The following is a 16,732-nucleotide window of genomic DNA, read 5'->3' as shown; positions in this document are numbered from 1 at the left end:
GTTTAATATACTTCACTTGAGTCTTTCGGTGACTAAAACAGCGGTGTCCAAACTACAGCTTGCGGGCCAAACATCCATTTTTAACAGGCCTGTATAAAAGTCTAAAAATACAATTGACTATGGCCCGCACACATGTACTGTTTTGTACTTCTTAGTTTAAACAACAGGTGGAGCTACTGTCTTGAACAAGGCAGAGTCTCCACAAGAAACAATCACAGAATAAAAAAAAAAATTCAGGTTAACCAGAAATGGCGGAACCAAAGAAACACAAGATTTCAAGCAAGAAACAAAGCTATGTGTGTCCCACTGTACATTTTGCTTAACCTTTTTTTATAAAATATAAAAACGTCAAAGCATCCTTTGTCTTTTCTCTACAGAGAATTCACCCATGTGCTAAAACTTAAATCTTGCTTTAAAGTTGGAAGTTATTCACTACTGAATCGCTAATTGTTGTAATAACGTAATGATTGCGGTTAAGACAAGATGGATAAAAAGTCATGCGTGACTCTACCTGGGTAAGGAGGTGATTTTTCCCCACTTCTCTACACAGAATCTGCGCGGTCCATTACTTCCCCGTAGCGAGGCAAAGCCCTCGTAGGGAATACTGGATGTGCCTGTCACAAACTAGAAAGACAACTATAAGCACTTTAGGAAAAGTATTTATCAAAGTATCTCTTACTGATAGTTTTATATGAAAATGTAGCAATACTCAAGTTCAAAGTTGCAACGTTTATAAACTAGTAGCAGTTAGTAATATTAAACCACCACCAACAACAAAAAATGTAAATAGCGCAACACATTGCCACTCATTTTTTCCTTTTAAATGACATTTTTGAAAATAAATGTAATTTACAACGGGGGTTGATTAATTTCAAGCGCAACTATAGTGATATTAATTTTTTTTTTAAATTATGATATAATGAAATGAAGTTATAACCGTACATTACTATTTAAAGAGAGAAAGAAAAGAAAAAAGTATTTACATGTGCAGCGCATGCAGTATCGCCACACGGTGAGTGTCATACCTGCAGCAGTCTCAGTTTTTGTTCATTGTTGAACCGTTCCACTGCTGACCAGAACCAGCGGATCACTATGTGGTTGTCATGGTAACCTAAGGGCACAATGATGAGTCAGAGGATGAAAAAATAAGGTCTTCTTCTTTGTTTCCTCCTTCCTCTTCCACCATTTTTTAGAGCTCTCTATGTAACAGTGTATATGACAAAAAACTCTCTCGATGTCATTGCTTTTGTACTAAGACCAACTATATGTACTGTATGTATGTATGTATGTATGTATGTATGTATGTATGTATGTATGTATGTATGTACTGTATGTATGTATGTATGTACAGTATGTATGTATGTACTGTATGTATGTATGTATGTATGTAGGTACTGTATGTATGTATGTATGCATGTATGTATGTATGTATGTATGTCAACTGGTACTCATTTAGTTATTGTAATCCTGTATTTTATACTCTATAGTGACACAAAAAGGGATAATGGATACAAAAACAAGAGATCAGCTGGCGGAACGCGAGATCGACAGGCGGATTAGTGTGGCGACTGCATCAGTCCGTTGTGGTGAAGAGGGAGCTGATTCGAAAGGCAAAGCTCTCAATTTACCTGCCTATCTACGTTCCTAACCTCACCTATGGTCATGAGAGTTGGGTAGTGACCAAAAGGACAAGTTCGCGGGTACAAGCAGCCAAAATTAGTTTTAGCGTGGCTGGGCTCTTCCTTGGAGATAAGACGAGAAGAATTGTCCTAGAGGAGAACCACTGCTCCTCCACATTGAGAGGAGCCAGATGAGGTGGCTCGGGCATCTGGTCAGGATGCCTCCCGGACGCCTCCTTGAGGAAGTGTTCAGGGCACGTCTGACCAGTAGGAGGCCTCAGGGAAGACTCGGGACACATTGGAGAGACTATGTCTTTCAACTGGCCTGGGAACGCCTCGGGATCTGCTGGAAAGTATGGGCTTCTCTGCTTAAGCCGCTGCCCCCACGACCCGACCTCGGATAAGGAAGATGAATGGATGGATAGATATAAAAAGCTATCAAAATCATTTTCATGATAAACATGGTCAAATTGAATAATACACTAACATAGCAGAATACTGACTTTCACTAATTCTGTCCTTTTATTTGTAAGGCATAAGAATTTTGTAAAGAGGAGTTAATTATTAATTATGATGAAATGACAATATTTAAAATGTAAGAAAAAGACATCACAGGTAATCATAGACTTGATATTCTTCCTCCATCCGTCATGTTGATGTAATCTACAGTAAAAACATATTCAAATGTTTGTGCTGTATCGTTAAACGTACCTCCCCTATACTCCGTGTTGTTCCTCCAGTCTGTCAGGTCGATCTCTGCAGTTCCAGCCATCACCAGTTCCAACTCCCTGGCATCAAACACCGACACCAGCCGCACATCCACCACCTGACAAAGAAAAAAGACAACTAGTTATGTGCGTGTGGTGGAAGCAAATGGCGGAACAGTTACATAGCGGTCTCGTTGTTGAGACCACTATTGAGAGCGCAAAGCCTGTCCCTTCCAGTGTACAAGACAACAACAGGAATAAAAGTAAGGAATTGCTCTTTTTTTATTCGTGTTTTCATTCAATTCTTGTATTTAATCTTTTTATTACTGTATTTTATGTTCTTCATGTGTTCTTTGTAAAGTGTGACTGACTTAGGTATTCGTTTCGGAATGATTTAGGTCCGACTTCAACAAAAACTCGACTGACATCGCCGTCGTAGGAACGAAAGTCATACTTATGACCATACAAGGACCTCCTGTATTTCTAACATTTATCTTACGAAATGACATGAAGGATTTCAATTGCCTATGTATTCTATTCGTTCATATTTTCTTTCTGTACAGTATTAATAATTTATGGGCGTGAGTATGTAACCATGAAATGTCGTAACACAAGGCCTGCCCGTATTGTATTTAGTGACATCATCACAGATTTCTCAGTGAATTGGTTAGGTTTAACACTGTTACTAAATGAGTATAGGAGAACTGCTGCTACATTACATTCTTTTTAATATTGTGTGACATCATGTCATCTTCCTTGGACAAGTGCTGTGATTTGTCTACAGTATCAAAGATTTTAAAATAATAATATGAGTTTACGGAGTGAAGCCATGAAAGCATGAAGAGATGTAGATGAACATGTGGACACAATAATGTACCTCATAGAAGCCTCGAACCAGACTCTCAGTCTGCTGAGCCACGCCTCTCTCAATACGCCACTTCACCATACGTTCAATGTACTCCTTCTTGTTCTTCTCGGACACAGGAATACCCGCTCCGCCTGGCTTTAGTTCTCGCTCTGTGATCTGAAGCAACACAGGACACACACAATCAGTACTTACTTATATATTTTGATTATTTCTAGATTTACATTAGGTATATTTGACACAACGTCAAAATGACTGACCTGTCCAAACACCTCCTCATTGACAGTGAAAGTGAGGTCCAGCATGTCCTCGATGTCGTTGTCTTTCATCCACTGCAGGCTTTGGTGAAACTCTTCATCCAGGAACTCCAGGTCACTCAAGTCACAAGGTCTGCATGGTCACATGATTGTGTGATGATGTTGCACTATGCCGTATGTATGAGAGATGACTTACAAAAGTACACTGATCATACTGTATATAGTGAGGTTTTTATTTCTGTCTCTACATGGTCACGTTTACAATTTATGAACTGCTCTCAGTATCACGGGTGGAGGAGCAATCACATTCATTAAATGACACGTCTGTATTTTGATTTTGTGAATTAATTTGTCTGTCCGTCTATAGCTTTCTATTATTATCATAGTTTTAAATACAGTCAGCGACACTGCTCGCATGCACCTGTGTATCAATTACCAACCCAATCCACCCAACCCCCCCCCGTGTGTGCGCACATGTGAAGCCCCAATGCGGCTGTGGACAAGTGATCACATGTCAGTCCGCTAAATCACACTGCTTGTGGTTTGTGTCATGATGCCTCACATGTAAGACAATAGACACTGAAAACAACTTACATGCGTAAAAGACCCTTGTAGAAGGGTCGGGTAAAGAAGGCATCCAGAAGATACTGATGGACCAGAGCCAATCCCAGGATACGCCCACTAAAACGAAACCTATGAAGAGATAATGGAAGTATCGAGGTTGATTGAACATTAGTTACTCAGATGCAATTAACCACAGTAATGGCACTTCCTGTAAATGTGACAAACAGGAAATATGTTTAACACTCACCATTCATGGTGGTTGTCTACAAAGGCAGACATGGGACTGATCTGCACGGTGTATGTGTCGTTTGCTGAATATTCAAACAGGCCGTAATACGGGTTAAAGAGCTCTCTGGACACAAGGAAGAAAAACTCTCTGGATGGCCCACTGTAGTCCAGCCTGCATATACAACACACACACACATATGTATCTTTACTAGTACGTTAACATTAATATTATAGAATATACTGTAGATTGATAACATTTACAACAATTAGAGCTCCAACATTTTGCTCCAACATTTTATCGATGAATCAATGATTAATCGATTTATCGAATTAATCGACAACAAAAAAATTCGGAGGGCAAGACATAATAAGAATAATGACAAAAATAGACACTTGAAAGAGTTAGTATATACCCGATGGACGTAATATCCACTTCCCCGTGGGACAAATACGAGCTCCAAACTAACCGCATTGCTTGTTTGCTTTAAAACCAAAATGTCATTGTGGTAAAAAGTCACATTTGGAGTCCGAAAACGACAAGCTAGGCGGATAATTCTAGCTAGCTAGCTAGTTTGCTGCGGCCATTGACAGCTAGGCAAAGCGTGTACAGAAAAATGAATGGAAGTCGAACACACTGGCATCGATTGGCGTAGCCTGTGGCAAGCTGTCAAACACGACCATTGAGGTTTTACAAACTAGTGTTGAGTCCCATTGCAATACGGGTGTTGGGAACCCTACGTGACACAGCACACATGCACATTCATGTCATGTCTGTGTGGTCATGACAGGATTTGTCATGTCGCCGCCGCATGGCGATCTGTTTTTGTGATCGGCTTTGGAAGGCATTTATCGGCATATGCTGATCACATGTTGGGGTTTTTTTTACGGAAATCGGCCGATATTAATCGGTGGCCGATCCATCGGCGCATGCCTAAATTCTAAGCATTTGAAATTATTTTCCGCATTTAAAACTGTAATTGCAAAACTATGAAAATGTGTTTTGTGTTAAAATTTTTGGATTAATTACATTTACATGATCTCTTATGGGAAAATTTGATTCGGCTAGTGTGTGTTTCAGTTAGAGTCGGACCTTCTGGAACAGATTAATGATGCTAACCAATGTTCCACTGTATTTGTTTTTTTTTATTTTTATGTATGTACAAAAATGATTATATATTTATTACTGTACAGTATGTTATTTATTATATACATTTATAACAATATGTTCTTCAGTCTCATGTATGTATAAAAATGTGAATTGAACTCACCCATCCTCTCCTACAAAGCTGACGTAAAGTTTACTCCTTTGTAGGTCCTTGCGTGAGTAACACATGATTTGGTTGAAGGCATCCTCTAGAAGATGGTCCCTCCGTATGACCAGTCTGACAACACAGAGACACACGTTGTTAATTCAGTTCAATTTAGTTTATAGCGACAAATGACAACAACAGTTACTGTATCTCATGGCACTTTACACATAAAGGTCACACTCATAAATGAAAACAGAGAACCAACTGAAACCCCACATGAGCAAGCACTTGGCGGCGGAGGCAAGGAAAAGCTCCCTTTTGGGGAAGAAACCAGGCTCTGTGTGGCGGCCATCTGTCTCAACCGGTTGGGTTGAATTAAAAAAATAGGGTAGAGGGATAAATAGTTGATCAAGAAAACAGGTGAGTCTTTATCTTAGTCCAAGGAACATAGAGGAGTGTACTGTATCTGATTCAGTGCATATCAGCATATCAGGGGTCACTTCCAACTCTATGCTTTAGCAAAACGGTGGGTTTTTAGTTTACTTTTAAAGAGTAAACTTTTAATAGTGCGGCAGTATTTTGGACTAACTGAAGTGTCTTTAAAGATTTCAGGGCAACCTCTTAACGCAGAGTTACAATAATCCAAACCTGGAGGTCACAAAAGCATGAACAAGTTTTTGGGCATCTGGTAGTGGCAGGAATTTTCTGATTTTGTTTATGTTTCGTAAATGGAAAAAATGCTGTTCTTGGCACTTTTCGTATTTGGGAACTAACGGAAAGGTCCCGATCGAAGATGACACCAAGGTTCCCGACTGTACAGTGGGGGGTGATTGCAAGACCATCTAGGACAGTGATCACATTTGCACTCTTGTCTCTGAGTTTAACAGTAAAATGTTTGAGGTCATCCAGATCTTTACGTATGTCTCTAACACACGCCTGGAGTTTGGACATCTGACAAGTTTGGTTAGGTTTCATTGATAATTAGAGTTGTTTGTCATCCGAATAGCAGTGGAAGTTAATGAAGTGTTTTCTTATGATATTGCCTAAAGGAGACATATAATGGCTGAACAATACAGGTCCTAGCACGGAACCTTGTGGGATGCCATGACTGACTTCACGTTTCTGGATTCTTCATTACTAATGGATACAAACTGCAGGCGCTCTGACAAATAGGGCTGAAACCATTTTAATGCTTTTAATGCTAATAATGTTTATTGGGGGTGGGATGGGTGGGGGGTGCACAACAGAATTTTACTGTCAAAAGATGACCTGAAAGCATCACTGCTAAGAGTGGTATTATATTAGATTTATTATTATATTTATTTATGTTCCAAGAAGGACAGTGGAGTCATTGTAATTAATACATATTAATAATTAAGATATACACTTTATACAGTAGATGAGGCAATTCCATATTGCTTTAAAGTCAAGTACAAAAACAAATTAAGTACTGTAGATGAAAAATTTAAATTTATAAAAATCAAATAAACAAAATCAACACCTATGTTTTCGATCCAAATTGTGGAATTTAAACCTACTTGACTTTGCCAGGTCCCTGTCCATAACCTTTCGTTTCCAGCTTTCGATAGAAGTTCCTCAGTTTAGCTTCAAAATCTCGTTTGTAGGGAGCAGGAGCACGGGCGTTTGCTCGCTGGGTGCCTACAATATTCAGCAAAAAGAACAAATAGACCAAAAAAAAAAAATCAATATAGAAAAAAGATGCACAATGTCAATCATGAGGCAGGCAATACAAAAATATTAGTAAGGGGGAAAAAAAAGACAAATAATGCAGGTCAATCAAGGGTTGTGCACCAAACTATCCATGCTTTTGATCACTGGAAAGGAAATACAATGACAAAATACATGTGGTGACTAAAAAGTCTGAGTGCCTGTAAGGAATGTGATGATAAGAGTAACAATAGTCAAAAAAGCCTTCAAACTCTTCTGCCTCCACTCCGTCCACCGAGCAAAGCTGTCTGGAAAGTTCACCATTGCCTACTGTACCTTCTCTCTAGCCGGGAACTTCGCTGACATCCTGGACTCTATTTAACAACAAACTGCCTGTTGCGTCTTCCTTAGAGTATTCAGTACCTTCAGCTTTTTTTATGATTGCTGCAGCCTGAAATACCTGATTCTGCAGCAACTTTTCCACAACGTTGTGCCAGAAGTTGCAATGTTTTTAGGCTTTTTTTGGTTATAATAACATTGCATCAGCTTGTGCTTTAAGTGTTCTTTGTACCCTTAACCCCGAAAAGCACAGAACGTGTGACGAATGTCACAAAATACGCTTTATATAATTGTGTCATCTTTCTGTTAGTAAAATCCAGTAAAAATGGGCACATTTCAGACATAGTTGCAAATGTGATTAATCGTGATGAATTAAATTGAATGATTTATCAAATTAAAAGTTGTAATCATTTGACAGCTATAATTTCACTCAGTCAAATATAGCAAATATAAATGATGTCCTGCGATTGGCTGGCGACCAGTCCAGGTGGTACCTCGTCTCTCGCCCAAGGTCAGCTGGGATAGGCTCCTGCCTACCCCCGCAACCCTTGTAAGGGTGGATGGATATAAATGCTGTACTGTGCATATCTTTGTAATCTTACAAAATTAGCAGAGGATCATATATTTATTTTCCCCACTACACTGCAACAATGAGAGTAATTAGTGATGGAATCATCATCAGAGTGGAAAAAAACCTTTCATAATGTGTCACATCACATGTGGTTTAGTATAGAAAGTCTTACCGGGCGAGCTCTGAGGAGAAGAGGAGAGGCAGTAATTTGGGTGGAGCAGAGGCGGCACATATGACATCACCTCCTCTTCAAATAAACTGCAGAAGAAAAAGAACAGAGAATGAGAAAATGTATCTATATTTGACACTGTGCTTTTTAATGGTGTAAAAACAGAATACATGTTTGTGTTTTGCTGTCACCACTCTAAGGCTCAACCAGGTCAAGCAACCACAAAACTCAACCACAATACTTTCTTTCAACCAATAGAGAAGCATTATTATTATTTTTGAACAAGCAACATTTTCATACCTAATGTTGTGTTTAGTGGATCCCCACATATTTGTAATTCTGCATTCGTGGGCGATTAAAATTGCAGATCTTTGGTGAGAAAAAACATTTTTTTGTAACACTCATGCAAGAAAATGCAGTTTTCTGGCTAGAAAAGACCAGTTCACCTAAGTCGGTAATAATTCATAAATACAGCATACAGGACACCATACAAGTTCAACGTAACGATGTGATGTCAGTGCAGGATGGCGGCACCCTGTGTGGCTACGCAAGCTGTGGTTTCCACTGTCAATTTTGATACAATCTATATGATCGTAAATCGTTACTGGAAACAACAGGCAAGCGGTGTGGATTATGTAGACGCGGTTTAGAGAAATGCCTACTCGGACTACTGGCCGGCACGACTCGGAACACCCTACGGAGACGCAAATCCGTGTACCACCACTGGCCGCTCGAGAGGCAAATTTCTATAACACCAATGCCTGGGACACTTTGAGATTTGACAAGACAAATACTGAAATATAATCGGAAACATTAAACACTCAGGGTGTGATACTGACGATATCACTTTTCATGCATGAATCTATGTCTGATAATAGCATGTATAGCATAAACAGCAGTGTGTGCAACAGTGTAAATATGTGGACAACATGGGTTAAATTATAGTAATAATAATTACAGACCATGTGGATTGTCATTTTCTTTTCATAGACTATGAATCAAGCACAGACACACACACTGAACACACCTCAGCAGCATGACGAGGTCAGCATCCCCAGAGAGGCGTGCAAGCCCATTGGCTCCCTCACTGCGAATAAACTGTACCTTCTCTCTGCAACCACACGCACACACACACACACACACACACACACACACACACACACACACACACACACACACACACACACTTTCAGACTGGATCAAACATTAACTGTGATGATGATGATGATGAGTAGGTCGGATGAGACATACTTGAGTGAATTGTTCCTGGTAAGTTCTGGTTGTCTTTCCTGCAGGATCTCATAGATGTTTGCTTGCCGTAGAAACGCCACAATCTTATCATTGTACGCTAGACAAATATTAAATGAAACATACATACATTATATCATTATATTATTTAATTTACATGTCTTCCTGGTATACATACCAGAAGTACTAGAGATGCTTGATATTGTTTTTTTACTAATATCTGATATACCGATACTGTCCAGCAATTCAATACAGATACTGATATCAACCAATACCGGTATTGGCAGCAGCTTTTCCCTCAAAAAAATGTCAGATCACATCTCATGCAATGAATGAACATATTATGCTTCTTTTACTGTGATGATACTGAACGCATTACAAAAATAAACACTGTTTGTGCAGAATAAAACAAATACTGCAACGTACATGCAACGTTATGCAAGTTATATAAAAAGTGTGATATTTATTTAAAATATTATTTTAAATTGTCTCAACAAAAGTCATTAAAAATCTTGACCAATTTAAGGAAGACGCGAAATGAAGCAATGGATAATATCGGACATCTCTAATAGGTACCATACACAAGTGTTGGTTTTACTCACGTACCCAGAGGCACCACATCCTGGTAATGACTTCGACTGGAGCCACTGAAGGTGCTGGATGGGCGAGGCATCATGGATGCATTGGTTTGTCGAGAGTCGTCTGCCACCTGTCACAAAAGATCAGGCCAGTTTTGAGACGCTTACATATTCAATCAAAGTAATATACAGTTGTGTGAAAAAGAGTTTTACTTTTTATTATTAATGGACTGAAAAAAACTCCAAACCTACATGGCCCTGTGTGAATAAATGATTGCCCCCCTGTTAAAACATTACTTAACTGAAATTAATTGAGATCTATCAGCTTGGAAAAGGTTATGAAGCCATTTCTAAAGGTTTGGGACTCCAGCGAACCACAGTGAGAGCCATTATCCACAAATGGCGAAAACATGTAACAGTGGTGAATCTGGTTGGCCAACAAAAGTTACCCCAAGAGAGCAGCGACAACTCATCCAAGAGGTCTCAGAAGACCCCACAACATCCAAAGAACCGCAGGCCTCACTTGGCTCAGTTAAGGTCAGTGTTCATGACTCCGCCATAAAACCAAAGATATTGGGCAAAAATGGCCTGCATGGGAGAGTTCCAAGACGAAAAGCACTGCTGAACAAAAAGAACATTAAGGCTCATCTCAATTTTGCCAGAAAACATCTCAAGACCAAGTTAAACCTTTTGAAAGGTGTATGTCTCATTATATCTGGCATAAAAGTAACACCACATTTCATAAAAAGAACATCATACCAACAGCAAAATATGGTGGTGGTAGTGTGATGGTCTGGGGTTGTTTTGCTGCTTTAGGACCTGGAAGATTTGCTGTGATAAATAGAACCATGAATTCTGCTATCGACCAAAAAATCCTGGAGGAGAATGTCCGGCCATTTGTTTGTGACCTCAAGCTGAATCTAACTTGGGTTCTGCAGCAGGACAATGATCCAAAACACACCAGCAAGTCCACCTCTGACTGGCTGAAGATAAACAAAATGAAGACTTTGGAGTGGCCTAGTCAAAGTCCTGAACTGAATCCTATTGAGATGCTGTGGCATGACCTTAAAAAGGTGCTTCATGCTGGAAAACCCTCCAATGTGGCTGAATTACAACAATTCTGCAAAGATGAGTGGACTAAAATTCCTCCACAGCGCTGTAAGAGACTCATTGCAAGTTATCGCAAATACTTGATTGCAGTTGTTGCTGCTAAGGGTGGCCCAACCAGTTATTAGGTTTAGGGGGCAATCACTTTTCCACACAGGGCCATGTAGATTTGGATTTTTTTTCTCCCTTAATACTAAAAGGTTTCATTTAAAAGCTGCATTTTGTGTTCAGTTGTGTTGTCATTGACTCATATTTAAATTTGTTTGATAGTCTGAAATATTTAAGTGACAAACATGCAAAAAAAAAAATCAGGAAGGGGGCAATCACTTTTTCACACCAAATGTCATCCAGGTATTCATACATATGCTTTCACTTACAACGATGTCAAAGTCAAATGATACAATAAATGAAAGAAAAACACACAGAAGACAGGCCATGTCCTGGTAAAACAGGCTGTTTGGTCACCCTAAAGTAAATTGAAAAGCCAAAATGAGAGTTTGTGATGTTAGTGAGCAGACTGATTGTGTCCTGTCAGCAAACTAGAAAGTAGTTGTTCAACTTGTTCTTCTGGAAGAAGCTGACTGTGGTGGTAATGTTCTACTAACTGGAAGAATGCAGTGACTCTGCAAGGCCTACGTTGCCTCCAGGTGATGAGTGCTGCAGTCTGGCCTCACCTCTCCGGCGCTGTGGCTGCGCTGGCGGCTCAGGTGCTGGCGGTGGGCCAGCAGCCCAGTGGAGCGAGAACTCTGAAGAGGCAGCCGTGGATCGATGAAGGTTGTTGACCGACAATTGTGGTCCACAAAGAAGGGCTGAGAAGATGCAAACATCTTGGGTCATGCATGGATACCCTGAACACACTTATAACATTGAAGACAATTCACAGTCAGGATTACAGGAAACGACAATGAATGAATGTTTATTCCTTGGCTTCTTAGTTGCCGAGTGGGACATCATCACACGTTATGATACGTGTCACACAAAATTGCACACACACCTTCCCAGTATGGTCGTGTTTCATTTCCCAACCGCGGGGAAGCTCCAACTGTTTGTTGGAGAACATGTTGAGGAAGGTAACGAGGTCACGATTGTGCTGGTAGCGCTCAAAGTAATGAGCGTCTCGCCGCACCTTACTGATCATATGCTTCAGACAGGTGTTGCTTGTAAACATGCGGTAGGCACTCTGTTGGAGAAGACACATATCAATGGCAATCATACATTATAGACCATATTGTTGGTACATCACCACCAAAGAGAACACATTTTATACTTGACAGTCATAAGTACAGAAATACTAAAACACGTGGTCCTTGTGTCATGATGTTTTGTGGTTACGACGCACTCCCATAAATTATTAATACTGTACAAAAAAAAGAGAACTAGTCATGTGGACGCGGTGGGAGAATGCGTACGCGGAAGAATACATAGTCGCACATGGCTACATTGTGGAAGGACAACGTGACTTTTCTTCTTCTCAGTTAACTATTTTCCCTTCATTATGTCTTCCAAGTGTGAGGCAGACTCTTCTGACCACAGAAAGAAAGAAAAGAAATGGAAAGATGGTACCTTTGAACATGTCAAAGGATCTGTTACTATGAAATGCACAGTGATAACTAAGCAGTGTAGTGTTGTCATTATTGAGACTTCCTCTTCACAATAAGCTTGTCTCTTCCTCCCTGACAACGCCGCTTCCAGTGTGCAAGACAACCACAAGGAAAAAGCCACCTTGACACTTGCACAAATTTTGTTTCTGCAGCGGTACGCAATTTTACATGCTAATGAGTAAATTTGTCGTAAGGTGGTGTGAAGTATGTGTAAACTGTGCAGGTGGTGCGCCAGTACGGAACAAAGATAGCACTCATAGTTTATGCCATTTGCGTGAACTAGTCGTGAACAAAGCACAAACTATCCGTACACAATGCGGCGGTGCGTGTCACTTTCCGACCCTAAACGCGTTGATTTTACGCACTCTGCAGTGCGTAAAAGTGTGCCTAATCGAGACATTTCCCAAGTCGTGAATGAACACTACTGCTACAAGATGGCAGTAGAAGAAGAACACCAAGAAGAACACCAGAGGGAGAGCAAGGCCAGCAGAGCCTGGACTTGAAGAAAAACTCAGGCAAGAAACCGAGACAGGAGAGTTGAACGTTGCAGAGAGGAGTATCTCTCCCCCATCCCCCACCACAATAGTACGGCCGCTGTGAGATAATATAGACACATTTTGCAATGAGAGTTCAACATTGTAGGTCCCTTGCACATAGAGGAATTAATTAAGCTAGGAGTGATGCCTGCTATAGCGTGGCATCACACGAGAGTGCAACCGAAGTGCAACCAAATAATGCCACGACTACTTCACGAAGGTGGGAAGCGGAGGTCCCATGTGTGAATACCCACGCGGGAACAATGAGCATCGGGTGTACTACAAGTACAAGTATATTACAAGTAAACAGTACTTGATTTAGGTGCGAATATGTGGTGCAGTAGAGTGGCATTTTGTACCAATGCGCGCCATTTTCGGTCACAAAGTGTGTGCCAAGTGCATAACTTATGCGTAAACCAAACACAATGCAGAGGCAAAATTTGTGCAAGTGTCAAGGTGGCTTAAAAGAAAGGCGTTTCATTTATTTATATTCTTTTATATTGTATTTAATGTGTTCTGTGTACAGTGTGAGTGACTAATGTGTTAATTTAGGTTTAAATTCCGACTTAAAACACCGTCGTAGGAATGGAACCCGTACGTAGACCGAGGACCTCTTGTACAGTATATGACATTTACGAGCACAACTGTACTCAGCTCCAATACGATTCTGTCATTATTTTCATGTTTTATCCTGCAAAATTCACATCTCATTACATTCTTGGGACAAATGTTGAATGTTGAAGGAGCACACAAAGCATTATGACGGCAATGCAATGACATTCATGCTTGTAATGTGAATTTGCTTCTAAAGTACAAATAAACTGAATGATGTTCTATACAGCATGTAAGCCTGTAAGATAACTAGGTTGATATGTTTACATGCAGGTATACTGATTTTGTCATTAAAATATAAAATATAGTCACGGAGCAGTGATTCAAAGTATGAAGTTACCAAAACTTATTTTCTACTTTAAAAGATGACTTTTCAGTGTTTTTGAAAATCGATAGGTCATAAAAACAATAAAAATACAGTCAAGCCCAACACGACATACATTTCAATTAATCGGGTTAATGATTATGTTTTTAAATGTAGTGCATAGACCTCACGTTATACATTTACAGTTTAGCAGATTATTGTGCTGTACGTTATTCTTGAAGTTACCAGCATATTTCAGAATACGTTTCCTCCAAATTGTCAGGGAAATGAATTATTTTCTAAACAGAAACAAACAATGAACATGTCAAATACCTATTTTATGAATATATTTGATGTGTATGTAAATAATAGCCATTGATTGTCCAGGGTATAAATGATGTTTAAGTTGCTGTATTGATATGTTATGTGATGGATGAATGAATAATGCACAGTGAAGAGCACTGACAGGGTTAGAATGCAGCACAGTAAAGAAGTCGGGGTTGCACAGGAACTTGGCGCTGGGAGACTGGAGCAGCAGAGAAAGACGACCACTCGCATGACTGACTGCACTCTCTCGTCGGTATTCTACAAAACAAAAAGAGGATATCTTATTACCTTTTACTAGATAACAGATCGCACAACACAACTTTTCATATAGGTGACTGCATATGCATCCTCAAATGATGAATAATTATTACCATATTTTCCAGACTATAAGTCACTCCGGTGTTTAAGTCGCATCAGTCAAAAAATGGATCATGAAGCGGAAAAAACATTTAAGTCGCTCTGGACTATAAGTCGCATTTATTGAGAAATTTTATTCACAAAATTCAAAACCAAGAACAAACAAACAATCTATTCAACTACACAATAGCACACAGAACATCAGGCTGAATGGGTCTCCACCTTGTTAACGTAACATAACAATAGCATAACGAACATACCTGGGAGGCTTAGTAGGCTAAATTAACATAACAAGACAGTGAGTCTAACAAGCAAATTACCGGTAAAGAAGTTCACCAAGCTCGATGCATGTATAATCGTCCCTCGCCACATTTTCAAGCATAAAAATCTACAATACAAATAGTTTGTTATTCAAGGGATAGTTGACATCCCCATCAGCAGTGTCGTGCATCAACAGTGACATACCCCACCCCCAAGCGGAACTACGTACCTCGTCACGGATCTCCAATCAGAACCGGGGGGGTATGTCACGGTTGATACTACACTGCTGATGGGGATGTCATAAAATGTAATTTCAAAAAATTGGAACTATCCCTTTAAAGGACATTGATGAACTGTAGTCTACTCTGGCCACTAGATGTCACTAATAATACATGAACCGGACTCGATCCTATCAACAATTATTGCACGTTTTGAATTATTTTACAACAGAATAACAATAATCATCATCATAATCATTTTTATCATATGTTCAGGACAACCCTTCTACTTGTTTCTTCATCGTGGGTGACATGAATGCTGATGTGTCAGATTCAAAATCTATCTTTGCTGATCATTTAAAGCGATTTTGCTCCAATAATGGGTTGACTCTGTCCAGTGAAGTACTTTTGCCACTGGATAGCTACACTTACATTAGTGAAGCATGGCACTCAACATCATGGTTAGACCACTGCATCTGCACTGAAGATGCACATGACTCTATAGAGGCCATCAGGATCAATTATGAGTTGGCAACATCTGATCATGTACCATTTTCTCTATTCATAAATATGGGCAATTTACCAGCTGTCGTGCCTGTGAGTGACAACCCAGAAGAAAGGAAAATAAATTGGGCCAATTTGACCGAGCAAGACTTTCACCTTTACCGTACCCAGTCTGATATTTTATTGAGTAAAATTGAATTGCCAAAAAGTACAGTTACATGTCGTGATATGAATTGTAAGAATGCGCAACATGGCCTTGAGTTGTGCTCCCTGTATGAGACAATTGTAAAATCTCTTATTATCTCAAGTAAGTCTCTCAATGGAACGAAAAAATATAAAGCCAGGCCAGGCTGGAATGAATATGCAGAAGAGCTTCATGCTGAGGCCAGAAGAGCTTTCAAACTGTGGGTTGAAGCACGAAAACCTAAGCATGGTACCTTATTTGACTATAAGAAACAGGCAAATGCAAATTTTAAATATATCTTACGACTTATTAAGAGGAATGAAAATACATTGAGATCAGACTCACTCGCAAAAAAACTACAAAACAATAGTCTTATTGACTTTTGGAGAGAAATCAAAAGATTGAACACTTCTAAAACATCTTTACCAACAAATATTGGTGGGGCAAACGGACCAGACGAAATCACTCAGTTATGGCAGAAACATTACTATGAGCTGTTTAATTGTGTCAAAAGTAATTCCTTTGTGGTGGACAATGTAGACAAAGATGAAGATGTGACTATTTCTGTACAAGAAATCAATGAGATTGTGATGAAGCTCAGTAATAATAAGGCCTGTGGTGCAGACAAGATATCCACTGAGCATTTAAAATTCGCCAG

General features: G+C 39.6%; 1 protein-coding gene across 3 annotated transcripts in view; it reads right to left on the bottom strand.

Annotated features, from left to right (window-relative positions):
* Positions 1-16,732, bottom strand: part of hecw2a (HECT, C2 and WW domain containing E3 ubiquitin protein ligase 2a) — a 45,926-nt gene that overhangs the window by 4,182 nt on the left and 25,012 nt on the right. For all 3 annotated transcript variants that reach the window (XR_008572473.1, XM_054787573.1, XM_054787574.1), the window contains 16 exons: positions 14,690-14,808; positions 12,165-12,350; positions 11,845-11,979; positions 10,092-10,194; positions 9,489-9,585; positions 9,265-9,348; positions 8,241-8,326; positions 7,029-7,149; positions 5,509-5,622; positions 4,260-4,412; positions 4,043-4,141; positions 3,452-3,581; positions 3,204-3,350; positions 2,331-2,445; positions 1,026-1,111; positions 512-624 (listed from right to left, as the gene is read on the bottom strand). Coding sequence is in view for 2 of the 3 variants with exons in the window: in XM_054787573.1 (XP_054643548.1) it covers positions 512-624; positions 1,026-1,111; positions 2,331-2,445; positions 3,204-3,350; positions 3,452-3,581; positions 4,043-4,141; positions 4,260-4,412; positions 5,509-5,622; positions 7,029-7,149; positions 8,241-8,326; positions 9,265-9,348; positions 9,489-9,585; positions 10,092-10,194; positions 11,845-11,979; positions 12,165-12,350; positions 14,690-14,808 (1,888 nt within the window). In the remaining variant the exon portion in view is untranslated. The remainder of the gene's footprint in view (positions 1-511; positions 625-1,025; positions 1,112-2,330; positions 2,446-3,203; positions 3,351-3,451; positions 3,582-4,042; positions 4,142-4,259; positions 4,413-5,508; positions 5,623-7,028; positions 7,150-8,240; positions 8,327-9,264; positions 9,349-9,488; positions 9,586-10,091; positions 10,195-11,844; positions 11,980-12,164; positions 12,351-14,689; positions 14,809-16,732) is intronic.

This window comes from Dunckerocampus dactyliophorus, chromosome 9 (assembly GCF_027744805.1).
Source record: "Dunckerocampus dactyliophorus isolate RoL2022-P2 chromosome 9, RoL_Ddac_1.1, whole genome shotgun sequence".
NCBI classification, from domain to species: Eukaryota; Metazoa; Chordata; class Actinopteri; order Syngnathiformes; family Syngnathidae; genus Dunckerocampus; species Dunckerocampus dactyliophorus.
The sequence above is the reverse complement of the archived record's forward strand: the minus strand, read 5'-3'. Positions and strand labels throughout refer to the sequence as shown.